The sequence below is a fragment of the Orycteropus afer genome, unplaced genomic scaffold (genome assembly GCF_000298275.1).
Source record: "Orycteropus afer afer isolate SDZICR_OR568_19922 unplaced genomic scaffold, OryAfe1.0 scaffold00221, whole genome shotgun sequence".
In the NCBI taxonomy this organism is placed as follows: domain Eukaryota; kingdom Metazoa; phylum Chordata; class Mammalia; order Tubulidentata; family Orycteropodidae; genus Orycteropus; species Orycteropus afer.
In genome coordinates, this window is record NW_006921808.1 from 1,801,208 (window position 1) to 1,822,634 (window position 21,427).

General features: G+C 38.9%; 2 protein-coding genes across 2 annotated transcripts in view; both read left to right on the top strand.

Moving 5' to 3' along the window:
* Positions 1–21,427, top strand: part of NCAPD3 (non-SMC condensin II complex subunit D3) — a 257,331-nt gene that overhangs the window by 164,270 nt on the left and 71,634 nt on the right. Inside the window, exons 16-18 of the mRNA XM_007948735.2 lie at positions 12,533–12,724; positions 13,061–13,158; positions 13,285–13,400. Coding sequence (XP_007946926.2) covers positions 12,533–12,724; positions 13,061–13,158; positions 13,285–13,400 — 406 coding nt within the window. The remainder of the gene's footprint in view (positions 1–12,532; positions 12,725–13,060; positions 13,159–13,284; positions 13,401–21,427) is intronic.
* Positions 5,739–6,319, top strand: COMMD3 (COMM domain containing 3). The gene is given in 2 exon segments (XM_042782030.1): positions 5,739–6,192; positions 6,195–6,319. Coding segments are annotated over 2 exon segments (579 nt in total).

Sequence of the window (21,427 nt, forward strand, 5' to 3'; positions counted from 1 at the left end):
TTTCCCTTTTCTTTGTTGAAGAGGGTCTGTGCAATCCTTCTGCCTAGTCCGCCATCTTGCCCCGCCTCTCGCCTTTTACTTTCTTAATAAACCCCATAATCTTGAGTATTGTCTGTGAGTTCTGTGTGGCCATTGCAACAAACTATGGGACCTAGCAGAGAAGCAGTGAGTACCATGAGAGGGACAGTTGATGTCAAAATTGGTAGAAAGGCTGGAGGGTGTTGGCATGGCTCACCTCATAGGAATAAGCATTGGGCTGCTGCTGCTGATTCTGTCTTCCTCTTGTGAAGTTAGAGGTATCAGAAGATGCTGCCTCCATGTCTTTTTTGCATCATATAAATTAATAAAATATATTTTGGAAACCTTAATAAATTTCAGTAGCTAAAATTCACCAGATAATAGACAAACTTTCTGATTAAAAAACAAATTCTAACAAATCCAGAAAATCCAAACCCATTGCTTTTGAGTCAGTTCTGATTGATGGTGACCCCAATTGTTACAGAATAGAACTGCTCCATAGGGATTTCTTGACTGTAATCATTATGGAAGATTGCCAGGCCTTTCTTGTGTGCCACTACTGGGTGAGTTCAGACCACCAACTTCTAATAGCCGAGCACAAACCAAAACCAAAACACCGACTGCCATTGATTCAATTTTGACTCATAGGAATCAGATGGGACAGAGTAGGACTGCCCCATTGGGTTTTGAAGGCTGTAAATCTTTATGAAAACATACTGTACCATCTTTCTTCCTCAGAGTTGCTGGTGAATTTGAACTGCCGACCTACTGGTTAGCAACTGAATGCCTTAACCACTGTACCACCAGAACACCTTAATCACAAACCTTAAAATCTAACTACATGATTTTTATAAGAACCACACCTAAAATAAAAGGATGAGTAATGTTGAAAGTAAAAGGATGGAAAAAGTTTACTAGGGAAATCATACAAAAAAGCAGACTGTATTAAATTTAAGTAAAATAGAGTTTAAGAGAAAAAGTATCAATTATAGAGAAAGTTACCTATACCGATAAAAAGAACTACATGAGGAAAAGCTATGTCCCTAATAGATATGTATAATACTCCATGCACAACAATTAGAAGGACATTTCTAAGCCTGAATGTACTACTTATAAAAATTGACCATGTACTAGTTCCTTAAATCCAGTCCTTACAAATAACAATAAATTTATATTAATCGGGTTATATCCATTGAGCTCAATGTAATAAATATTAGGGGAAAAGAATATTTGAAAAATCCAGATATATCCTTCTAAATAACTCAAAAGTCAAAGAAGAAATTAGTGAATTTGGAAGATTTTTGTTGTTGATGGTGCCATTGAACAGCTCTGACTCAGCAACCCAATGTAAAACGAACGAAACACTGCCTGATCCTGTGCCAACCTCACAAACCTTGCTACACGTGAGCCCTTCGTTGCAGCCACTGTCAATCCATCTTGTTGAGAGCCTTTCCCTTTTTTGTTGACCCTCCACTTTACCAAGCCTGATATCATTCTCCAGGGAACGGTCCCTTCTGACATTACCAAAGTAGGTGAGACAAAGTCTGGCCATTCTCACTTCCAAGGAATATTCCAGCTGTACTTCTAGAACAAATTTGTTAGTTCTTTCAGTGGTCTATGGTACATTCAGTATTCTTTGCCAGCACCACAACTCAAAAGCATCAATTTTTTCTTTGGTCTTATTCGTTGTCAGCTTTCACATGCATATGAGATGATTGCAAATACCATGGTTTGGGTTAGGCACACATTATTCTTTAAGGAGACATCTTTGCTCTTCAGCACTTGAAAGAGGTCTTTTGCAGCAGATTTGCCCAATGCAGTACATTGTCTGATGTCTTGACTGCTGCTTCCATTGGTGTTGATTGTGTAACCCAGTAATATGAAATCTTTGATAATTTGAATCTTTTCTCCATTTATCATGATGCTGCTTGTTGGTCCAGTTGTGAGGATTTTTGTTTTCTTTATATTGAGATGTAATCCATACTGCAGACTATAGTTTTCAGTCTTCATCAGTAAGTGCTTCAAGTGATTCTCACTTTCAGCAAGCAAAGTTGTATCATCTGTGTATCACAGGTTGTTAATTAGCCTTCCTCCAATGCTGATGCTATATTCTTCTTCATATAGTCCAGCTCTTGTATTTGCTGAGCATACAGATTGAATAGTATGGTGAAAGAATCCAACCCTGATACACTCCCTTCCTGACTTTAAACCATGCAGTATCTCTTTGTTGTGTTTGAATGACAGCCTTCTGGTCTATGTACAGGTTCCTCATGAGCACAATGAAATGTTCTGCGATTCCCATTCTTCTGAATGTTATCCATAATTGGTTATGATCCACACAATCAAATGTTTTTGCATAGTCAATAAAACACAGGTAAACTTGTTTCTGCTATTCTTTCCTTTCAGCCAATATCCATCTGACATAGACAATGATAAATAACCCTCATTCCTCATTCCTCTTCTGAATCCAGCTTGCATATTTGGAAGTTTTCTGTCAATATACTGCTGCAACCCTTTTTGAATTATCTTCAGTAAAATTCTACTTGCATATGATATTGTTCAATAATTTCCACATTCTGTGGGATCACCTTTCTTTGGAATAGGTACAAATATGGATCTCTTCCAGTCAGTTGGCCAGGTAGCTGTCTTCCAGATCTCTTGGCATAGCTGAGTGTGTGCCTCCAGTGGGGCATCCATTTGTTGAAACATCTCAATGGGTATTCCATCAATTCCTAGAGCCTTTTTCTGCTACTTCCTTCAGTGTAGCTTCAGCTTCTTCTTCAGTACCATTGGTTCTTGATCAGATGCCACCTCCTGAAATGGATGAACATCAACCAGTTCTTTCTGGTACAGGACTCTTGTGTATTCCTTCCATCTACTTCTGTTATTTCCTGCATCATTCAATATGCTGCCCATAGAATCTTTCAGCACTGCAATTCAAGGCTTAATTTTTTTCTTCAGTTCTTTCAGCTTGAGAAATGCCGAGCATGTTCTTTCCTTTTGTTTTCTAACTCCAGGTCTTTGCACATTTCATTATAATTGACTTTGTCTTCTCAAGCTCCTCTTTGAAATCTTCTGTTCTGCTCTTTTATCTTGTCATTTCTTCCATTTGCTTTAGCTACTCTCCTTTCAAGGCCAAGTTTCAGAGAGTCTCTTCTGTCATCCATTTTGGTCTTTTCATCCTCTCATGTCTTTTTAATGACCTTTTGCTTTCTTCATTTATGACGTTCTTGATGTCATTCCACAGTTCCTCTGGTTTTTGGTCATTGGTGTTTATTACATCAAATCTGTTCTTTAGATGGTCTCTAAATTCAGGAGGGATATAATCAAGGTCATATTTTGGCTCTCGTGGACTTCTATTAATTGTCTTCAACTTCAACTTGAATTTGCATGTGAGCCCTTGATGGTCTGTTCCACAATCAGCTCCTGGCCTTGTTATGGCTGAAGATACTGAGCTTCTTCTCAATCACTTCTTGCCATAGATGTAGTCAGTCTGATTCCTGTGTACTCCATCTGGCAAAGACCATGTGTAAAGTCACCATTTATGTTGTTGTAAAGAGGTGTTTGCAATGAATAAGTCTTTCTGTCATGCGATCTCCAGCGTTATTTCTATCATCAAGGCCATATTTTCCAACAACTGATGATTCTTCTTTGTTTCCAACTTTTGCATTCCAGTCACCAGTGATAACTAACACATCTTGATTGCATGTTCCATCAATTTCAGACTGTAGAAGTTGGTGAAAATCTTCAAATTCCTCATCTTTGGCTTTGGTGGTTGGTGCACAAATTTGAATAATAGTAGTATTAACTGGACTTCCTTGTAGGTGTATAGATTTTTTCCTATTAACTGGACTTCCTTGTAGGTGTATAGATTTTATCCTATCACTGACAGCATTGTACTTCAGAATAGATCTTGAAGCATTCTTTGTGATGCTGAATGGCATGCCATTCTTCTTCAGTCTGTCATTCCCAGCAAGTAGATCATATGGTTGCCTGACTCAGAATGGCCAAAACTAGTACATTTCAGCTCACTAATGCCTAGGATATCAACCTTTATGAGTTCCATTTCATTTGTGACAACTTCCAATTTTCCTAGAATTGTACTTTGTACATTGCATGTTCTCATGATTAATGGATGTCTGCAGCTATTTCCTCTTATTTTGAGTTGTGCCATATCAGCAAATGATGATTCCAAAAGCTTTACTATATGCACATCATTAAGGTCAGCTCTATTCTGAGGAGACAGCTTTTCCACAGTCGTATCTTGAGTGCCCTCTGACCTGAGGGGCTCATCTTCTGGCACTATATCGGACAGTGTTTTAGGGTTATTCATAAAGTTTTCCAGTTATGCATCAGACAGTGTTTCACTGCTATTCATAAGGTTTTCACTTGGCCAATTCTTTGACAAGTGGGTGGCCTCTTCTTCTGAGTCTGTCTTAGTCTGGGAGCTTTGCTGAAACCTGTCCACCATGGGGAATCCTGCTGGCATTTGATACACTGGTGCTTAGCCTCCAGTCCACAGCCACACGCAAACCACCACAGTACGACAAACTGACAGACATGGTGTGGAAGATTTTTAGAACTGAGTGATACCAATATTTGTAGAATGCATCTGATGGTATACGTAGAAGGAAATGCATAATGTTAAATGTTTATTTTCAAAAAGGAAAAGGAGTGAAAATTAATAAGCTAGTCTTATAATAACAAACTGAATAAGCTTGAAGAAAGGAAGAGACACTAAAATTAAGATCAGATTTTACTTAACTCAGTATGACAAGAAATACTGAGACTTCAGAGAGCTTAATGAAAAAGACAATCTTTCAGAAAGTTTTATCAAGAAGAAAGAGAAGGTACAAATAAGCAGTCTTGGCAATGGAATGGGTTACACAGCTATAAACATTTAAAAAAAAACAAAAAAAAACCCACTGCGTTCAAGTCGATTGCTACTCAAAGCAACCCCCTTTGGGTTTCTGAGGCAATAAATCTTTATGGAAGTGGATTGCCCAGTCTTGCTTACACAGAGTGGCTGGTGGGTTTGAACCTGATTAGCAGTCAGAAGTCTTATGTGCTACCAGAGCTCCTTACAAAGATAAATATTAGTGAAATTTTTAGAATAGCGTATAGTACTGTCATCATAAAGCTCCTACCCACTTCTTCATTATTATATTTACTTACATGCATTTTGTGCCCTAACAGCACCAGACTATGACCCAGACCACACGGCCCTCTAAAACATAGCTGTCCCTTTGAACATTGTTCTTTTCTTTTTATAAAATGCCCTTTCCAGCCTTCTTTCCTCTCTGTCTCTCTTTTTTTTTTTAATTTTGCCTTTTTAAATCTTGTATTTCCTTTGCATGTCTCTGGGAGTCTTGCCTGACTTTCCTCATTTCATTAGTTCTTAAATATATATTTTGTTGAATTTTAACATTTCTGAAATTGAGATGCATCTTACAGTGAAGGTGTGTCATAGCACCCATCACAAGCTTTGTTTTCATTTTAAGATAAGAGAAAGCTACCTATGGGTATTTGAAGTTCGAAGAGTAGGGAACCAATAGTTAGAAAGTATTGAGGGTATATGGAAGGTGGGTATTTAATGAAGAAAGTTTTCAGGAAAGAAATATAGACGAAGTGACCCGCTCTATAAAATGTGAAAAGAAAACTGTAGGGATAAAAGTAATTGAAAAGGGGGTGCGTGTGTCAAAGGTCATGGTGCGCTCACAATGGCACTCTTGGAGTATGTGCAAAAAGGCTTCCAGATGCTGGCGGATTCCAGCTGCTTCGACCCCAACACCTTCATGCTTCTCTAGGCAACTTTCCAGAGCCTGCTGGACACCCAGGTGGACGATGCTGTGTTAGATCATCCAGACTTGAAACAGAAACACATTGACCCAGTAGTCTTAAAACATTGCCCTGCAGGAGCTGCAACCTGTATACTGGAAGCAGGAAAGCAAAGAACTGACAAATCAACTCTAAGCACATATCTTTAAGATTGTAAATTTGACATAGAGTGAACAGAATTATTTTGTACAGAATATCAGAATAATAATTCCTTACAAATCCTACTGGGAAGTATATGGAGATCTCTTCCTCACATAAGTGATATTTCTTGGTGTTTGGAATACCAGATAAAGACCAATCAACTTCATAAGATGTATAGGCCAGAATATTTGTTGACTTAAATGTAGAGAACAGTGATGCAGAATCCCATTCAGAGATTAATTTCAGTTGCAGTATGGAACAATTAAAGAACTTGGTGGGGAAACTTAAAGATGCTTCGAAAAGCCTGGAAAGAGCAACTTAATTGTGACTTGAGGAAGTTAACAGTCTGCTGGAATCTAGAGAAAGACCAGAAACATCTTGTCTTCAGCCAAACCATTGTTTCTTCAAGCTTATGTCCTCCTTTTCAGTAGAAACAGATTTTCTTCTTGGATGCATACTATTCATCAATTTTGACACTTTATTTTTCTACACTTGTGAAAGGGTTGCAGGACATTCTGCCTGCCTATTTTAATCATCTTTAATATTAACTGTATATGTATCCTATTTTGATCTTTTTCAAGTTTTATGAGGGTAGTAGCCAGTATTAAGTATTATGCTCTGAATAAATAAGGTGTATTCCCACCCACACAAAGTTTTTTTTTAAAAAAAAAAGTAATTTAAAAGGGAACAGGTAAAGAGAAATGCAAAAGGTGAAGTAATATAAACACTAGAGCTTTCTTGCCTTTCTTCTCTCAAAGTATGATGGGTTTGTGAGATCATTCTATTTTTATGGTAATAGTAGTATGTGATTTTCATTTTTCATTCTCATTGTTTCATATAGTACATTAGAATTTTCCAGAGGCTGTCTGCAATATTGAAACAGATTTAATTCAAAAGCAGATATCAGTATCTACCTTTAAACAGACCTTAAAGAGATTAACAGAAATGTGAAAGTGTCAATCTTCTCAATAAATTTGTTTTGTTTTAGAAACGATAGTAATTTTCTGTGTAGAAGATATATTATTTGTGTTAATACACAATGATCATATTGTTATTTTTAAAGGAACAAGTATTTTTCAAGTTTCTCAGTTTTGTTTCTAACATGGAAATATGATAGACATAACCCACATAGACAAAAGCTCTTTGAGGTACTGAATCAGTTTAAAAAAAAATTAGGATTATTGAAAACAGTAATGGTTGTGGAATAAAAAAGTTCTATAAAATTTATGAACAGAATAAGTTCTTTAATAAGCAAAATTATTATTGAGATATCAATAAATACGCAGGGAGAGAAAACTTCACAGAATAGATGACCTTTTGAATTCAAACATGAAAGTTAATAAGGGGCAAAGGGCATTCCCATGAAGGAAGTGACCAATGCGAAGCCATGGAGGCATGAAGTCTTATGCACTATTCCAGACACCCACAGAACCTCAGGCTGACTTGTTGAGCTTTGCATAAAAAGAAAATAGAGAACTAGGTAGTGCCCAGATACTGGACTTGTGCTAGCATGTCAGGTAGTTTGACTTTAGGCTAAAAACAGGGTGGGAAGGGGGAGGCTATTGATGAATTAAAAATAAATGAGTGATGCAGGATTTTATATTTTAAGAATTATGAACTCATAAAAACAAAATTCATTGCCATTGAGTCTACTGCAACTCATAGCTACCCCTTCTTGGATTTCCAAAGTGGTATCTCTGTGGAAGTAGATGGCCCAGTCTTCCTTCTGAGGAGTGGCTGGTGGCTTTGAACCACCACCTTCTGGTTAGAAGTCAAATGCCTTAGGCACTATGCCATCAGAGCTCCCTTAGGAATTATAGGTAATAGTTTTGTTTGTATGGTGACCCAAGAGTACAGAACTGAAGTCTGGGAAAATGGGCTATTATTGAAATAATTGAAGTTAAAGATGATGAGGGCCTGCATTACGACAAAGGCAGTAGAAATGAAGAGAATGGAACATATTCAAGAGCTGTTTAAGAAGTAGAAATGGTAGAGCTGGTGAAGGATTGTGTTTGAGGGTTGATGGAAATGGAAGAGGAAATAATTATTCAATTGAACAAACATGTTCTTCGTAAAAGAATTCAATTTTAGTAGATAGAAGATTATAGGAGCACAGAGAAAGGGCAGGAGCAGTGGGATAATATTTTTCTTCTTTTATTTTTAAATAAAGGCTTGCTCTCCAGTGGAGATAACATGGGCTAATCTTTGGGAGTAGGTACGAATTATTGAAGCAGCTAAAATAGTGACGATGTTTCAGGCAGGAAATAGCAGTGCAAAGACTTGGGAGGCCTAGAGGCTCCAAGAATTCTAACTAAAATGGTATTGCCATTGATTGTTATGTCGAAAGCAGCAGGTAGGCCAGGCTTGAAAAATGGAGGAGGATTGGTGGGGGGATTCAGTTTTGACTTTGTTCTTATGACATTTTGTCATATCTGACTGGGGAGCCCTAACTTGGTAATGAGGGAGGCGACTCAGATTGTAGAGAAGAGGACTAAGATTAGAGCTTTTCAAAGTCAGTGATTAAACTGATTAGGAAAAATAAAAGGGATAGGGAATAAGATGAAAATATTAGACAGATACACCAAGAACTAACACGGCATCAGAGAGTCAAGGGTACAGAGAGTAGTTAGTAAGTTCAAGTAGAAGTCATGTAAAATGAAAACTGATGGATGTCCATGGTTTGATATTAGAATCAAGGTCAGTCATGGTTTTTCAAAAGAACAAGGTTAGGTCTGTTGAGTCACATTCTGACTAAATAATAAATGGCTTATGATAAGATAAAAAAAAAAAAAAAGGTGGAAGTAAATTGCGAAGCTTTCTGTGAATTGCTAAATTGATGTTGAAGGGGTATGAGTTATAAAAGATAGGGAAGCTGTTGGAGAAGAGCCAAATTTGATTGCAAAACTGGAAGTCCAGAGAATTTTTTCCTCCCATTCTGTTAGCTTCATGTAGTAAATATGACTCAGTACTTTTTTGTGTTTCTTTGCATTGCACACACAGGTTGCTTTAAAGGCTATCTCCAGATCCTAAGTACCCACTAGAGTACTGGAATGAGAATTCCACCCAGAGCACCAACCACTCCATGGGTGTTATATCCATTTATCCTGATCAAGTTGTAAACACAAAACATGTATAGGGTATTTGCCATAGTGAAAGTTATTTTAATTACTGTACTCACAGACAAAACATAGTGTATGTTCTGGTTATCTAGTGCTGCTTTGACAAAAGGATACCACAAATGGGATGGCCTTAACAAACAGGAGTTTATTCTCTTACAGTTTTGGAGGCTAGAAGTCCAAGTTTAAAGTGCCAGGCTCTAGGGGCTGTGTGAAAGCCCCTCGACCTTGGGCTTAAGCTCTGCCTCTTGCTTCCAGACCACTGAAGCTAGAGGCATCTCTTCACTCAAGCAACTACTAACTGCTGAGGCTAACAAGCCCAAGGTCAACAAATAAAATGGCACAGTCCCAATGTTACCAAACCACACGGCAGGCCATTAATTCAAGTCCATTGTAAGCCCCAAGGTTGGCAGAGCATGGCAGGCGGCTGTACAATAACATGGCTGCATGCAGGGTCCAAGCGTGCCATAAGCTACAGACCATTCCCCAAGGCTTCTCCTTATATACAGGAAGCAGACCACATCCCTAAGGCAGCGACACAGCTGCTCACAGTGGATTCCACCATGGAGTTGATTACCAGTCTCATCATGGGGAATACTACATTCAGCTACCCAGCCACTCAGCCAGGCCCAGCCAAGTTGACACACAGACTTAACCACCACATTATACAACAGGAAAATTCATCATGAGTAGTCCTTTGTAGCTCAAAAGCTGTCAAGATGGAATGGAAAACTTCAGGGTTGCCCATTCTCTTTGCACCATGGACAAAGCACTCTCAGGATCTTCCCTCACTTGGTTTTATATTCCAGTTGTTGTATATTTCACTGCAAGTACAATGCAAGTGTTCCCACCTGATCACCCAAAGAGGGCAATAGTATACATGAAGGCACCAGCCTGGAATTGCTAGTATGGAATTCTATCTCTTTAGCCCTGCTGCTTATTTAGACAAATCACTAGGCATCAGAAAGAGGTGCAGTGGTTTGTTCCAAAACTCAAAAATGCTAGCAGAGGGGAAGGAATGGAGAGTAATTATAGCCATTTGGGCCATCTAAAGAACTATCTGCTCTCATTCTTGTTAATATATTTTATTTATTTATTTTTATAATGCAAGCCAAATACAGAACATTTAAAAAAAAAAATTATTGTGATTTGGGTGAAAGTTTACAGAGTAAATTAATTTTCCATATAGCAGTTCATACACGTTTTATCTCATGACATTGACTGCAGTTCTCCACAAAGTAGCAACAGCTCTCTTCCCACTTCCTTCCCATAGTTACTTCTTTACTGTATCGGTCATTCTTATGCATTCCTGCTCCCTGAGCTATCTCACTGTGCACATACTGCCTTTCTGTTTTCCCATGATTGATGGTTCTAAGGAACATGTCAAATCAATGTAAATGTTCACTCTATATACCTGTCTGTTGTTTGGCTGGAAGCCATGGTAGTGAATTCAATTCCAGAGGATAACTAAAGGCCATAGTTTCAGGGGTCTTACCAGGCTCTATCAGACCAGTAAACCTGGTCTTTTATGAATTTAAGTTTTGTTCCACATTGTTCTCCCACTCTATCCAGGATCTCCTATTTTGATTGCTTTCTGAGCCATTGGCAGTGGTAGCTGGGTACTGTCTTGTTCTTCTGGTCTCATGGTCATATAGGCTGAGGTCCACATGCTCTACTAGTCAGTTGTTTCCATGTGTCTTTGGTTTTCTTCATCCTTCTTTGCCCTGGACAAAGAGAGACCCATTGTTTTATCTAGATGGCTGCTTGCAAGGTTTGAAGACGCCAATAGCAACTCACCAAAGTAGGATGTAGAACAATGTTTTTGTGAAGTATGTTATATTAATTTTGTTAATATTTTTCAGAATAGTTTTTGATTGCATGAGTAGTATGGTGTTTGAACATTAGATACAAATTGTATTATGAGATATCTGCAGTAAACTTCCAGAATAAGTAGATAGATTTTTAGTCAATGGATAATTTATTAGTAAAAGCATTTATTTATATGCATATGCTTATTGCGGTGTGTCAATGTGTTTATTATATTATAGTTGCCTAGTTCCACATGCTTTGAGAATTTTTTTTATTATCAATGAGAAAGTCATGTGTGTGTGTATATGTACATTTAGCAGTCTAAGGAAAATTAATTGGAGGAAGGAGTGTGTTTTTCTCTTAAATACATAATATGACATTTATCTCATGAATAATGGGACCTAAACTCAGTGCTGTGAGAAGAAGTACAATAAAATATGATTTAAAAACAATCGGGACATAATGTAAACATTTTAAATTAATACATAAGAACCATTATTAATTTTATCCTAAAAAGGTTTGTGTATCTGTTTCTCTGTAGTATTAGCAAGTCCTAGAAAATGTTACAGGATTCTGGTAGCATAGTGCCTAAGACACTTGACTGCTAACCAGAGGTTTGTGGTTCAAACCCACCAACCACTCCTCAGAAGGAGGGTTGGGCAATCTACTTCCATAGTGATACTGCCTCGGAAACCCAAGGAGGGGTCGCTATGAATCAGGTCTGACTCCATGGCACATAACAACAACAACAAGAAAATGTTACTGAGTTTAGTATGATCATGGGATCCCTGGGTAGTGTAAACAGTTAACGTGTTTGGCTGCTAACTGAAAGGTTGAAAGTTTGGGTACACCCAGAGGCACTTCAGAAGAAAGGCTTGGCACTCTAATTCTAAAAAACCAGCCACTGAAAACCCTATGGAGCATATCTTGATTCTAACACATGGAGTCACTGTGAGTTGGCATGGACTCAATGACACTTTTTTTTTAATACCGCATTTAAATGCTAGACTGCCATTTTTCTATAATACTGTCATTGAAAAGAAGACAGTGTCTGTATGTGTTTTGTCACTATAACCCTATAAACTGTAGATAAATGTGTTAATTGATAACCTATCCTATATGTTTGTGTAGAAATTTTGGAGGGAATAAGGATGGGAATGGTCTCAAATGAATTATGAAATGTTATTTTTTGCTTAAAAAGAAACATAAGTGGGGGAATAAGTCAGACTTACTCTGTATATAAAGATTTAAAAGATACCTAGTTTGGTGTCTGATACACCACTACCAAAACCAAAACCAAACCCACTGCCATGGAGTCGGATCCAATTTGTAGCGACCCCCCTTGTGTTTCCGTGGCGGTATCACTACGGAAGTAGGTGGAAGTAGATTGCCCAACCCTCCTTCCGAGGAGTGGGTGGTGGGTTTGAACCACCAGCCTTCTGGTTAGCAGTCACATGCCTTAGGTACTATGCCATCAGAGCTCCCTGATAAACCACTAGCGAGATCTATATGGATGTTTTATATGTCAGAGGAATCCTGGAACAGAGTGAATATTGGAGTAGTTTTGTGTATTTATAATTACAATTCTGCTTTTCCCTCTCTTTTTTTAGCCGTTATTTAAATAAGGCATTTCATATCTGGTCCAAGAAAGATAAATTCTCATCCACTTTTATAAATAATTTGATATCTCATACTGGCACTGAACACTCTGCACCAGCCTGGATGCTGCTTTCCAAGATTGTTTGCTCATCACCCAAACTGGACTACACCAAAATAATTGAGTCCTGGGAGAAAATCAGCAGGTTAGTATGCTTACAATTAAGCCACTAATGGACACTAAGGAGTCTTGGAAACAAAGCATATGTCTTAAGCAAGTGAGCTATTTCATAGCCATTCATATATGGAGCTCTTTTCTTTAAACTTTAGTTATAAAAACAAATATGACAAATAAGAATCAATTTTAAGCTCTCTTATTACCCGTTTAAGTAGATTTAGTGTCTTAATGTTTCTACAACTTGACTCTTAAACCATGCTATTACCCTGCTTCCTCTAGTATTAATCATTTTCCAAAAAAAAAAAAAAAGTTGTTTAAGGAAGTGTTTCATTCTATATTGATATTTCTCCTGCCTTTTTTCTAGTCAACAGAATCCCAATTCAGATACCCTGGGACATATTCTCTGTGTTATTGGGCACATTGCAAAGCATCTTCCTAAGAGCACCCAGGACAAGGTGACTGGTGAGTGCCTGAATCTTCCTGGTAAAGGTGAAACCTCTTGCTTAAACCATGTGTCTGTCTGTGCCTGTGTCTGTGTGTCTCTGTATTTAAGCAGTTAAACTGGAAGAGTTTTAACTTCCTTTTCAGATGTTATCAAGTGTAAGCTGAATGGATTTCAGTGGTCTTTAGAGGTGATCAGTTCAGCTGTTGATACTTTGCAACTACTCTGTCGAGCATCTGCAGAGTCACCTGTAGAGGAACAGGTAAGAGTAAGTCCTCCTTGACATACTTATACTTTATTTGTACTAAGATATATTGTTTGTTTTGAAATTAAAAATTACCTTACAGGTAAGTAAAGTATCTGTAAGGATGTGTAGTCCCCAATAGCCATTGCTGTAATGAGGAAAATATATGTCACAAGCAGTTGATGTTCTGCAAGATGATTTTGGCTGCTAGAGACATAATGATTCCCTTAGGCAGCCACCACTTTGGTTCTAGGTACAAGTATCTTCCAATAAGGCAGCCTATTGATGAGTACATGTTTCCTAGAGAGACTTCTGAATGGTTATCTTTTGATAAGTTGTAGCCTAATGTCTCAATTCTCTATTGTTGCTTTAACAGAAATACCACAAGTGGATGGCTTAATAAAGAGGAATTTATTCTCTTATAGTTTAGAAGGCTTGTTGTTGTGTTGTTATATACCGTCGAGTCGGACCTGACTCATAGCAACCCCTCCTTGGGTTTCTGAGGCAGTATCACTACAGAAGTAGATTGCCTCATCTTTCTTCCAAGGAGTGGCTGGTGGATTTGAACCTCCAGCCTTCTGGTTAGCAGTCAAGTGCCTTAGGCATTACGCTACCAAAGCTAGAAGCCCAAATTCAGAGTGCCAGCTCTAGGGGCTGGGTGAAGGCCTTCCAACTGCCTCCTGTTCCAAACCCAGTAGAGCTGGAGGCTTTTTCTGATTCACGCAGCTGCTGGCTGCAGAGACTGATGAACCCAAGATCAACAGGTAAAATGGCACAATTTCCAAATGGGCAGGCAATCGTAGACCACTGCTTTAAATCTAGGAACAATGCCAAGATTGACAGGCAACCTGGCAGGCCAAGACGCAGCCAAATGCAGGGTCCATATGTGCCAAAAGCTTGAGACCTTTCCCGAAGCTGCTGCTTATATAGTGGAAGCAGGCCACACCCCAAAGTTGCTCTGTAGCCACTGATTAATGTCTCACAGCAGATTCCATCATGGAGGTGATTACAGTCTTATTGTGGAGAATAACTATATATATCCAGCTGCCAAGCCACTCAGAAGTACAGCCCAGCCAAGTTGACAAACAACCTTAACTACCATACCTGGGTACTTGAGGTAGCTTTGTATATCCTCTACCTCTGCCCTCATTCAAGAATACATAGATATTTTTCCACCTAGTCAGAGGGATCCTTCCAGATCAGAAGATTTCTGATCTTTTGATAAGTCATAATCTTAGAAAATGCTTTTCCTGTTACTTTTAAGGCTCTACTGCTCAGAGATCCATTGCTGATATCTTACTCATGCCTCCAAAGTTGCCCATACTGTACATCTGTGTTTTTATATAGATAGAGAAACACAGATACAAGTCAGTGTTTTATGTCAGACAGATGGTTACTTTGACAGTGTTCATTTCCTAGGACGCTGTGAAAACATACCACAAACTTGGTGGCTTAAAACAGCAAATTTATCTATCTTGTAAGAAGTATAGCCAGAATGTTCTTTAGAAGCATGGATGGCAAGACTTTGTCTCACTTACTTTGAACGTGTTATCACAAGGGACTAGTTTCTGGAGAAGGACATCATGCTTGGCAAAGAAGATGGTCAGTGAAAAAGAGGAAGACCATCAACAAGATGGATTGACACAATGGCTGCAAAATAGGCTCAAACAATAGCAACTATTGTGAGGATGGCACAGGACTGGGCAACGTTTTGCTCATTATACATGGAGTTGCTATGGTTCAGAACCAACTTAAGAGTACACATTGCTTCATCTGAGCTACCAAGATATCTTCCTATGTTTCCCTTTCTTTTATAATTTCCTTAAAGAAAGTCCTCATTTGATATGTTACATATTCTACTTTTCATAACAACTTGATACTTGGGATACTTTATTTGATTTTTCTAGCCCATTATCTCAGGACTCAAATCATGTGAAAAATCTTTCCAATAAGGAGTATTATGTAAGTAGGGAGTATATTTGTATAGCAAAAAGCAGTTTAAAAAAAAAAAAAAAAACTAGTACTGTAATGAGTCTAGTAATAATAAGAAGAAATGACATACAAGAAAGTTGGGGAGAATTTTTATGGCAGGTTATGAAATTGTGGTCTTACAAGGTTCAGTGACAGCCTGTTTAGGATCCCAGTCAGAGCTGTGACTGGAACTTAGGCCTCTGATTGCCTTATCAGTATTCTTTTCACCAATACTGGCAGGAAAGGATTATCTCTACTCTTCGGCCATGAGAAGTCACTGGCTGATTGCTAATGGTCCTTAGTGACTAGAGCAGTAAGTGAGATCATTGTTAGAACCTGTGAGAAAAACTAAGAATATCTCCAAATTTAGAAATTGAAAACTGGAAGAGAAGTAGTAGAATGTATTTCCATATCAGAAAAAAGACCAATTTTTTAGCTCTGCTAACATTACCTCTCTTGGTAGACAATGGAATAAAGCCCTTAGATTTTCAGGCATTTTAGGATATTATAAGTCCATATGACCTGTTTGTTCCCCTCAGCACACCTTTATTTTTTTTTCCCCCTGTAAATGAACACTCTATATTTCACTAAGAAAAACATATTATCTAAAGGAGTACTTACAGAAGACTTAGGTCTGTGGACATTTTTGTTATCTATAGGCTTACCTCTGGTGGCATAGTGCCTAAGGCATATTGACTGCTAATCAGAGGCCTGGCAGTTCAGACTCACCAGCCACTCCTCAGAAGGAAGATTGGGCAATCTACTTGCATAGTAATACCACCTTGGAAACCCAAGAAGGGGGCGCTATGAGTCAGATCCAACTTGACAGCAGTGAGTTTGGTTTTTTTGGTTTATATACTTAGTAAGGAGTGATGGTGCTACAGTGTCTAAGGCATTTGCCTGCTAACCATGTTAGTGGTTCAAACTCACCATTCACTTCACAGAAGGAAGACAAGGCAGTTTACTTCCATGAAGATTTACAGCCTTGGAAACCCAGTGGAGGTGCTATGAGTCAGAATTGGCAATGGGTTATTAACTCATACCAAGCATGTAGAATATGTATGTATATATTTATATGCTTAGTATGAGTTAATAGTGTTTTGTGGCTACCGTTAAAGAGTCTATGGGATCTTGGATTGTATTAATAGACATAATGTCTAGAATAAGAGTGGTGATGGCCATGCTCTTTGTACTGGCTAAATCTAAGTTGACATGCTCTGTAATTCAGTTTCAGTGATAGCTTTTCAGAGAAAGGTTGACAAAATAGAATATATCCAGGAGATAGCAACTAGATGAGGGAATTACAAAGCAGGTTGTATAAGGAACAGCCAGAAGACCTGGAGTATTTAGCATGGTGAAGGGGAAAATTATATAGGATAGGCTTTCTAGTTAAATTCAAATATATGAAGGATTTTGAAATGAAAGAAGAGTTACATTTCTTTGGTATTCGCCAGAGGACATATGTGGACCAATGGATAGAAATTGGAGGGAGAGAAAATTTGGCCTACAGGGAAACAAAAAACTTGGTGAGGTCTGCCTGAAAATGGAGGAGCTTGCATCAGAACCTAACCCCATTCATTGGAAATGTTGATGGAGAACACGGATGGCAACTAGGATGATCCCAGTGTGGATAGAGTTCCAGCACTGGACAGCCTTGAAGGTTCCTTTCCAGATGCTCTGATTCTTAAAGTTATTCATCAATATACCCAGGTAACTTTCAGTCTTAGAATCTCAAACATGTTAGCCTTTATCCTCCTGTCAGCACAGAGCATAAGAAATTTAGGAGCTCTCCCAACCAGTTTTATGCTCAGGCTATTCAGTCTTCTAAAATCAAGTGCAGTAATTATTTAAAAAGTGACAAATGCACACCTGAGAATCAGAGAAGGAACTGGCCTACAGGACTAATTATCTACATGAGCCACTGTCTCCTCCATCTTGGGACCAGAAATACCTGGCTACCACTACTGAACATTCTGATCAGGAACACAATAGATGAATTCTGCTAAAATTGGGGGAAATGTGGAAAAGAACTTCATATTCTTAAAGAATCCAGACTTAGTGGAGATATTGAGGCTGGAAGAGTCCCTGAGATTATGGCCCTAAATTGCTCTTCACACCTTGAATTGAAACTACTCTGTGAAGTCACCATTAAACTAACAGTTTAGCCAAGAGAGTAAAGATTGTCACCCTTGGGTATTTATTTAAAAAGCAACAACAACAACGAAAAAAAAACTGTAAATAAGACTAGAAGATCAACAGCTATTTTAAAACATGATGAGAAAGTTGGGGTTGAGGGCAGGATGATTAAGTAAATGAAAGGAAAACAACTGGAACAGAAATATTGAGAATGGTGACAAAATGTCAAGAATATAACCAATGTCACTGATTGTTATATCTAGAAACTGTAGAATGGGATCAGGGTTTGCTGTGTATATTTTCACCAAAAGTAAACTTTAATAAGAAAAATAGTAAAGGCCGTGGTTTTGAAATGTTTTAGGTCAGGTCAGACTGAAAAATCATTTTGATCATATGATGGCTTGCCAGTAGTTTAGCAAACACTGATTAGGTGCTCTCTTGCGGTAGTACTTTTAGGCTATGGGATGATGGTTAAAGTAGGGCCCCTTCCTAAGACATCCACTGTATAGTACAGGAGATGTACATGTAAACAGATAAGCTCAACATATGCATAGGTTAACATGGAAGCACTAGGATGGAGACATTTAACTCAACTGGATATTTTAGAACACCCTCCTAGAGAATGTGAAGCTCAGTAGTTACTGAGTGCTATTGAGACCTCCCTCCCTTAGCATGTAAGTGTAGTTAGGTATTGTTGGCTAAAGGTATTGACTCCTTGAGATTATTTTAACTAGTAAGAGACATTGAAAATGTCTCTAATGCATAAATCTTAGAAGGATAATAAACCAAAATAACTTTTTAAAATTTTATCCTGTTTTTGTGTGTGTGTGTGATTTGGGTGAAAATTTACAGAGCAAATTCACTTTCCATACAGCAGTTCACATACACTTTGTCTCATGACATTGACCACAATTTACCACAATGCAACAGCTGTCCTCCCAATTCCAACCAATAGTTACCTATTCCCTGTGTCCATCCCTCCATGTACTTCTGCTCCCCTGAGCTGTCTCCCTGTGCATAAACAGACCTTCTTTCTCCCATGATTTTTCTCTCCAAGGAGTGTATTTACCTCAGGTAAATGTTCAGCTCATACACTGTCTTTTGTTTGGCTGGAAGTCACAGGTATGGGTTCAATTCCAGACCTGAAGGGCAGCTAAGGGCCATAGTCTCAGTGGTCCCACCAAGCTCTATCCAACGAGCAAATCTGGTCCCCCCCTTTTTTTTATGCAAATGATTTTCAGTTTTGTTCCACATTATGCTCCCTCTCTATCTAGGATCTCCTACATAGATCCCATTCCAGTGGTTGACAGTGGTAGCCTGGCAACATCTAGTTCTTCTGGTCTCATAGTCAGATAGGCTGAGGACTTCATGGTTTACTGGTCGCTAGGACTAATTGTTTCCATGAATTTTTGGTTTTCTTCATTCTTCTTTGCTCTGGACAAAGAGAGACCCATTATTGCATCTAGATGGCAGCTTGCAAGCTTTTAAGATCCCAGTCGCTACTCGCCAAAGTAGGAGGTGGAACAATGTTTTGTGTAGAATGTTATGCCAGTTGAGCTTGATGTCCCCTGCGACTATAGTCCTGAGCCCACAGGTTCAACTACTCGGTCCCTCTGGGTAGCTGGCTGTGATCAAGAAGTGACTACAGACTTGCCCCTTGTCAGCTCCACGATGCACCTGGGAATTCAGATCATACAAATAAACTTATAGGACCACTGTATGCCAACCCCATACATGTTCTTGGGTACACTCTCCGCTTCATAGACATACCTACTAGTTCAGCCTGTCCATGCATCTATCCACCATATAACCATGGTTGCCTTCACTGACAACGCAATACTGTATGTGCAGAAGGGTTCATCTTTGTTTTCTGTACCTCCCATGTTCCTGTCTCTGTCTTTCTCTTCCTTGATGCCACCATCTTGATCACTCACACATTGCCCTTCTCTTCACCCAAATTGATACTTATCTCTACCTATCTATCAGTGTTCCCTACCCTACCCTCCCACCCCTGGTAACCAACAGAAAATTTCCTTCCATAGATAAACCTTTTCCTTGACTTTTAAAATGACAGACTAATACAATATTTGTCCTTTTATGATTGACTTATTTCACTCAGCATAATGTCCTCCAAGTTCTTCCATGTTATGCGTTGTTTTGCAGATTCTACGTTATTCTGTAGGGTTTCATAGTATTCCATTGTATGTATGGACCATAGTTTGGTTATCCGTTCCTCAGTTGATGGACACCTAGGTTGTTTCCATCTTTTGCTATTGTAAATAGTGTTGGGATAAACATAGGTGTGCATATGTCTGTTCTTGTCATGGCTCTCACTTCTTTAGGACATATACCTAGTAATGGAATGGCTGGGTCAAATGGTATTTCTAATTACAACTTTTTAAGGAATCGCCGTACTGCTTTCCACAGTGTTTGTACCATTTTACAGTCCTGACAGAAGTGTATGAGCATCCCAATCTCTCCACATCCTCGCCAGCATTTCTTATTTTGTGTCTTGTTGAACTTTCCTACTAGTACTGGAGCAAGATGGTATCTCGTTGTTTTGATTTGCATCTCTCTAATAGCAAATGATCGTGTTTCTTCATGTGTTTGTTGGCCGCTTGAATATCCTCCTTGGTGAAGTGTCTATTCATGTCTTCTGCCCATTTTTAATTGAATTGTTGGTCTTTCGTTATTGAAGTGTTGGGTTTTCTATAAGTTTTAGAGATAAGTCGTTTGTCAGATATGTCATTGCCAATTTTTTTTCCCCAATCTGTAGGTTCTCTTTTGACTCTTTTGGAGAAGTCTTTGCAAGCACCTAAAGATTTTATTTTTAGAAGGTCCCAGTCATCTAGTTTATCTTCTTTTGTTTGTGCATTTTGGGTTATGCTTGATAGTCTATTTTTGCCATATATTAGTGCCCCTAAATTTGCCCCTAGTTTTTCCTTGAGTAGCTCTATATTTTTAGGTTTCATATTTAAGTCTTTGATCCATCTGGAGTTCGTTTTGGGTATGGTGTGAGGTACAGATCTTGTTTCATTTTTCTGCAAATGGTTCTCCAGTTTTGCCAGCACCATTTATTAAACAAACATTCTCTTCCCCATTTAATGGATTTTGGCCCTTTGTCAAAGATAAGCTGACCATAGGTCAATGGATCTATTTCTGGGTTCTCAATTCTATTCCATTGGTCTGTGTGTCTGTCCTTATACCAATACCAGGCAGTTTTGACTACTGTGGCTGTATAGTAGGTTTGAGGATCCAGCAGTGTGAGACCTCCTACTTTGTTATTCTTCAGTAGTGCTTTGCTTGTCCGAGGTCTCTTTCCTTTCCATATAAACTTAGTAATTGGTTTTTCCATATCCCTAAAGAATGTTGAATCCCTTCAACCGAAGGGATTAGGTGAGGAGGGGAAACTCAGGCCCGCCCAGAGTAGCAGGCCGGAAGAGCAGGAGAAAGGAGATAAAAGCCTTGAACCCGGACAGAAGAGCAGTCAGTCCCAGGGTTACAGGTGAGGAGAGACAACGCAGGGACGGCCAGAGTAGCAGGCCGGAAGAGCAGGAGAAAGGGCATAAAAGCCTTGAACCCGGACAGAAGAGCAATCAGTCGAAGGGATTAGGTGAGGAGGGGAAACTCTGGCCTGCCCAGAGTAGCAGGCCGGAAGAGCAGGAGAAAGGGGATAAAAGCCTTGAGAGAAGAGCAGTCATCCCCAGGGATACGGGTGAGGAGAGACAAATCAGGGATGCCCAAAGAAGCAGGCCAGAAGAGAAGGAGAAAGGGGATTTAAAGCCAGGAAGCCAGACAGAGGAACAGTCAGCCAGGTGGGGGTGATACGAGAGGTCTCCAACAGCAAGACAAACTTTTCTGTCGCTTTGTCCTACTATGGTGACATGTAGACGTGAGTTTTGAGGCTGAGCCTCTGGTGTTTAAAACCCAGAGAGAGA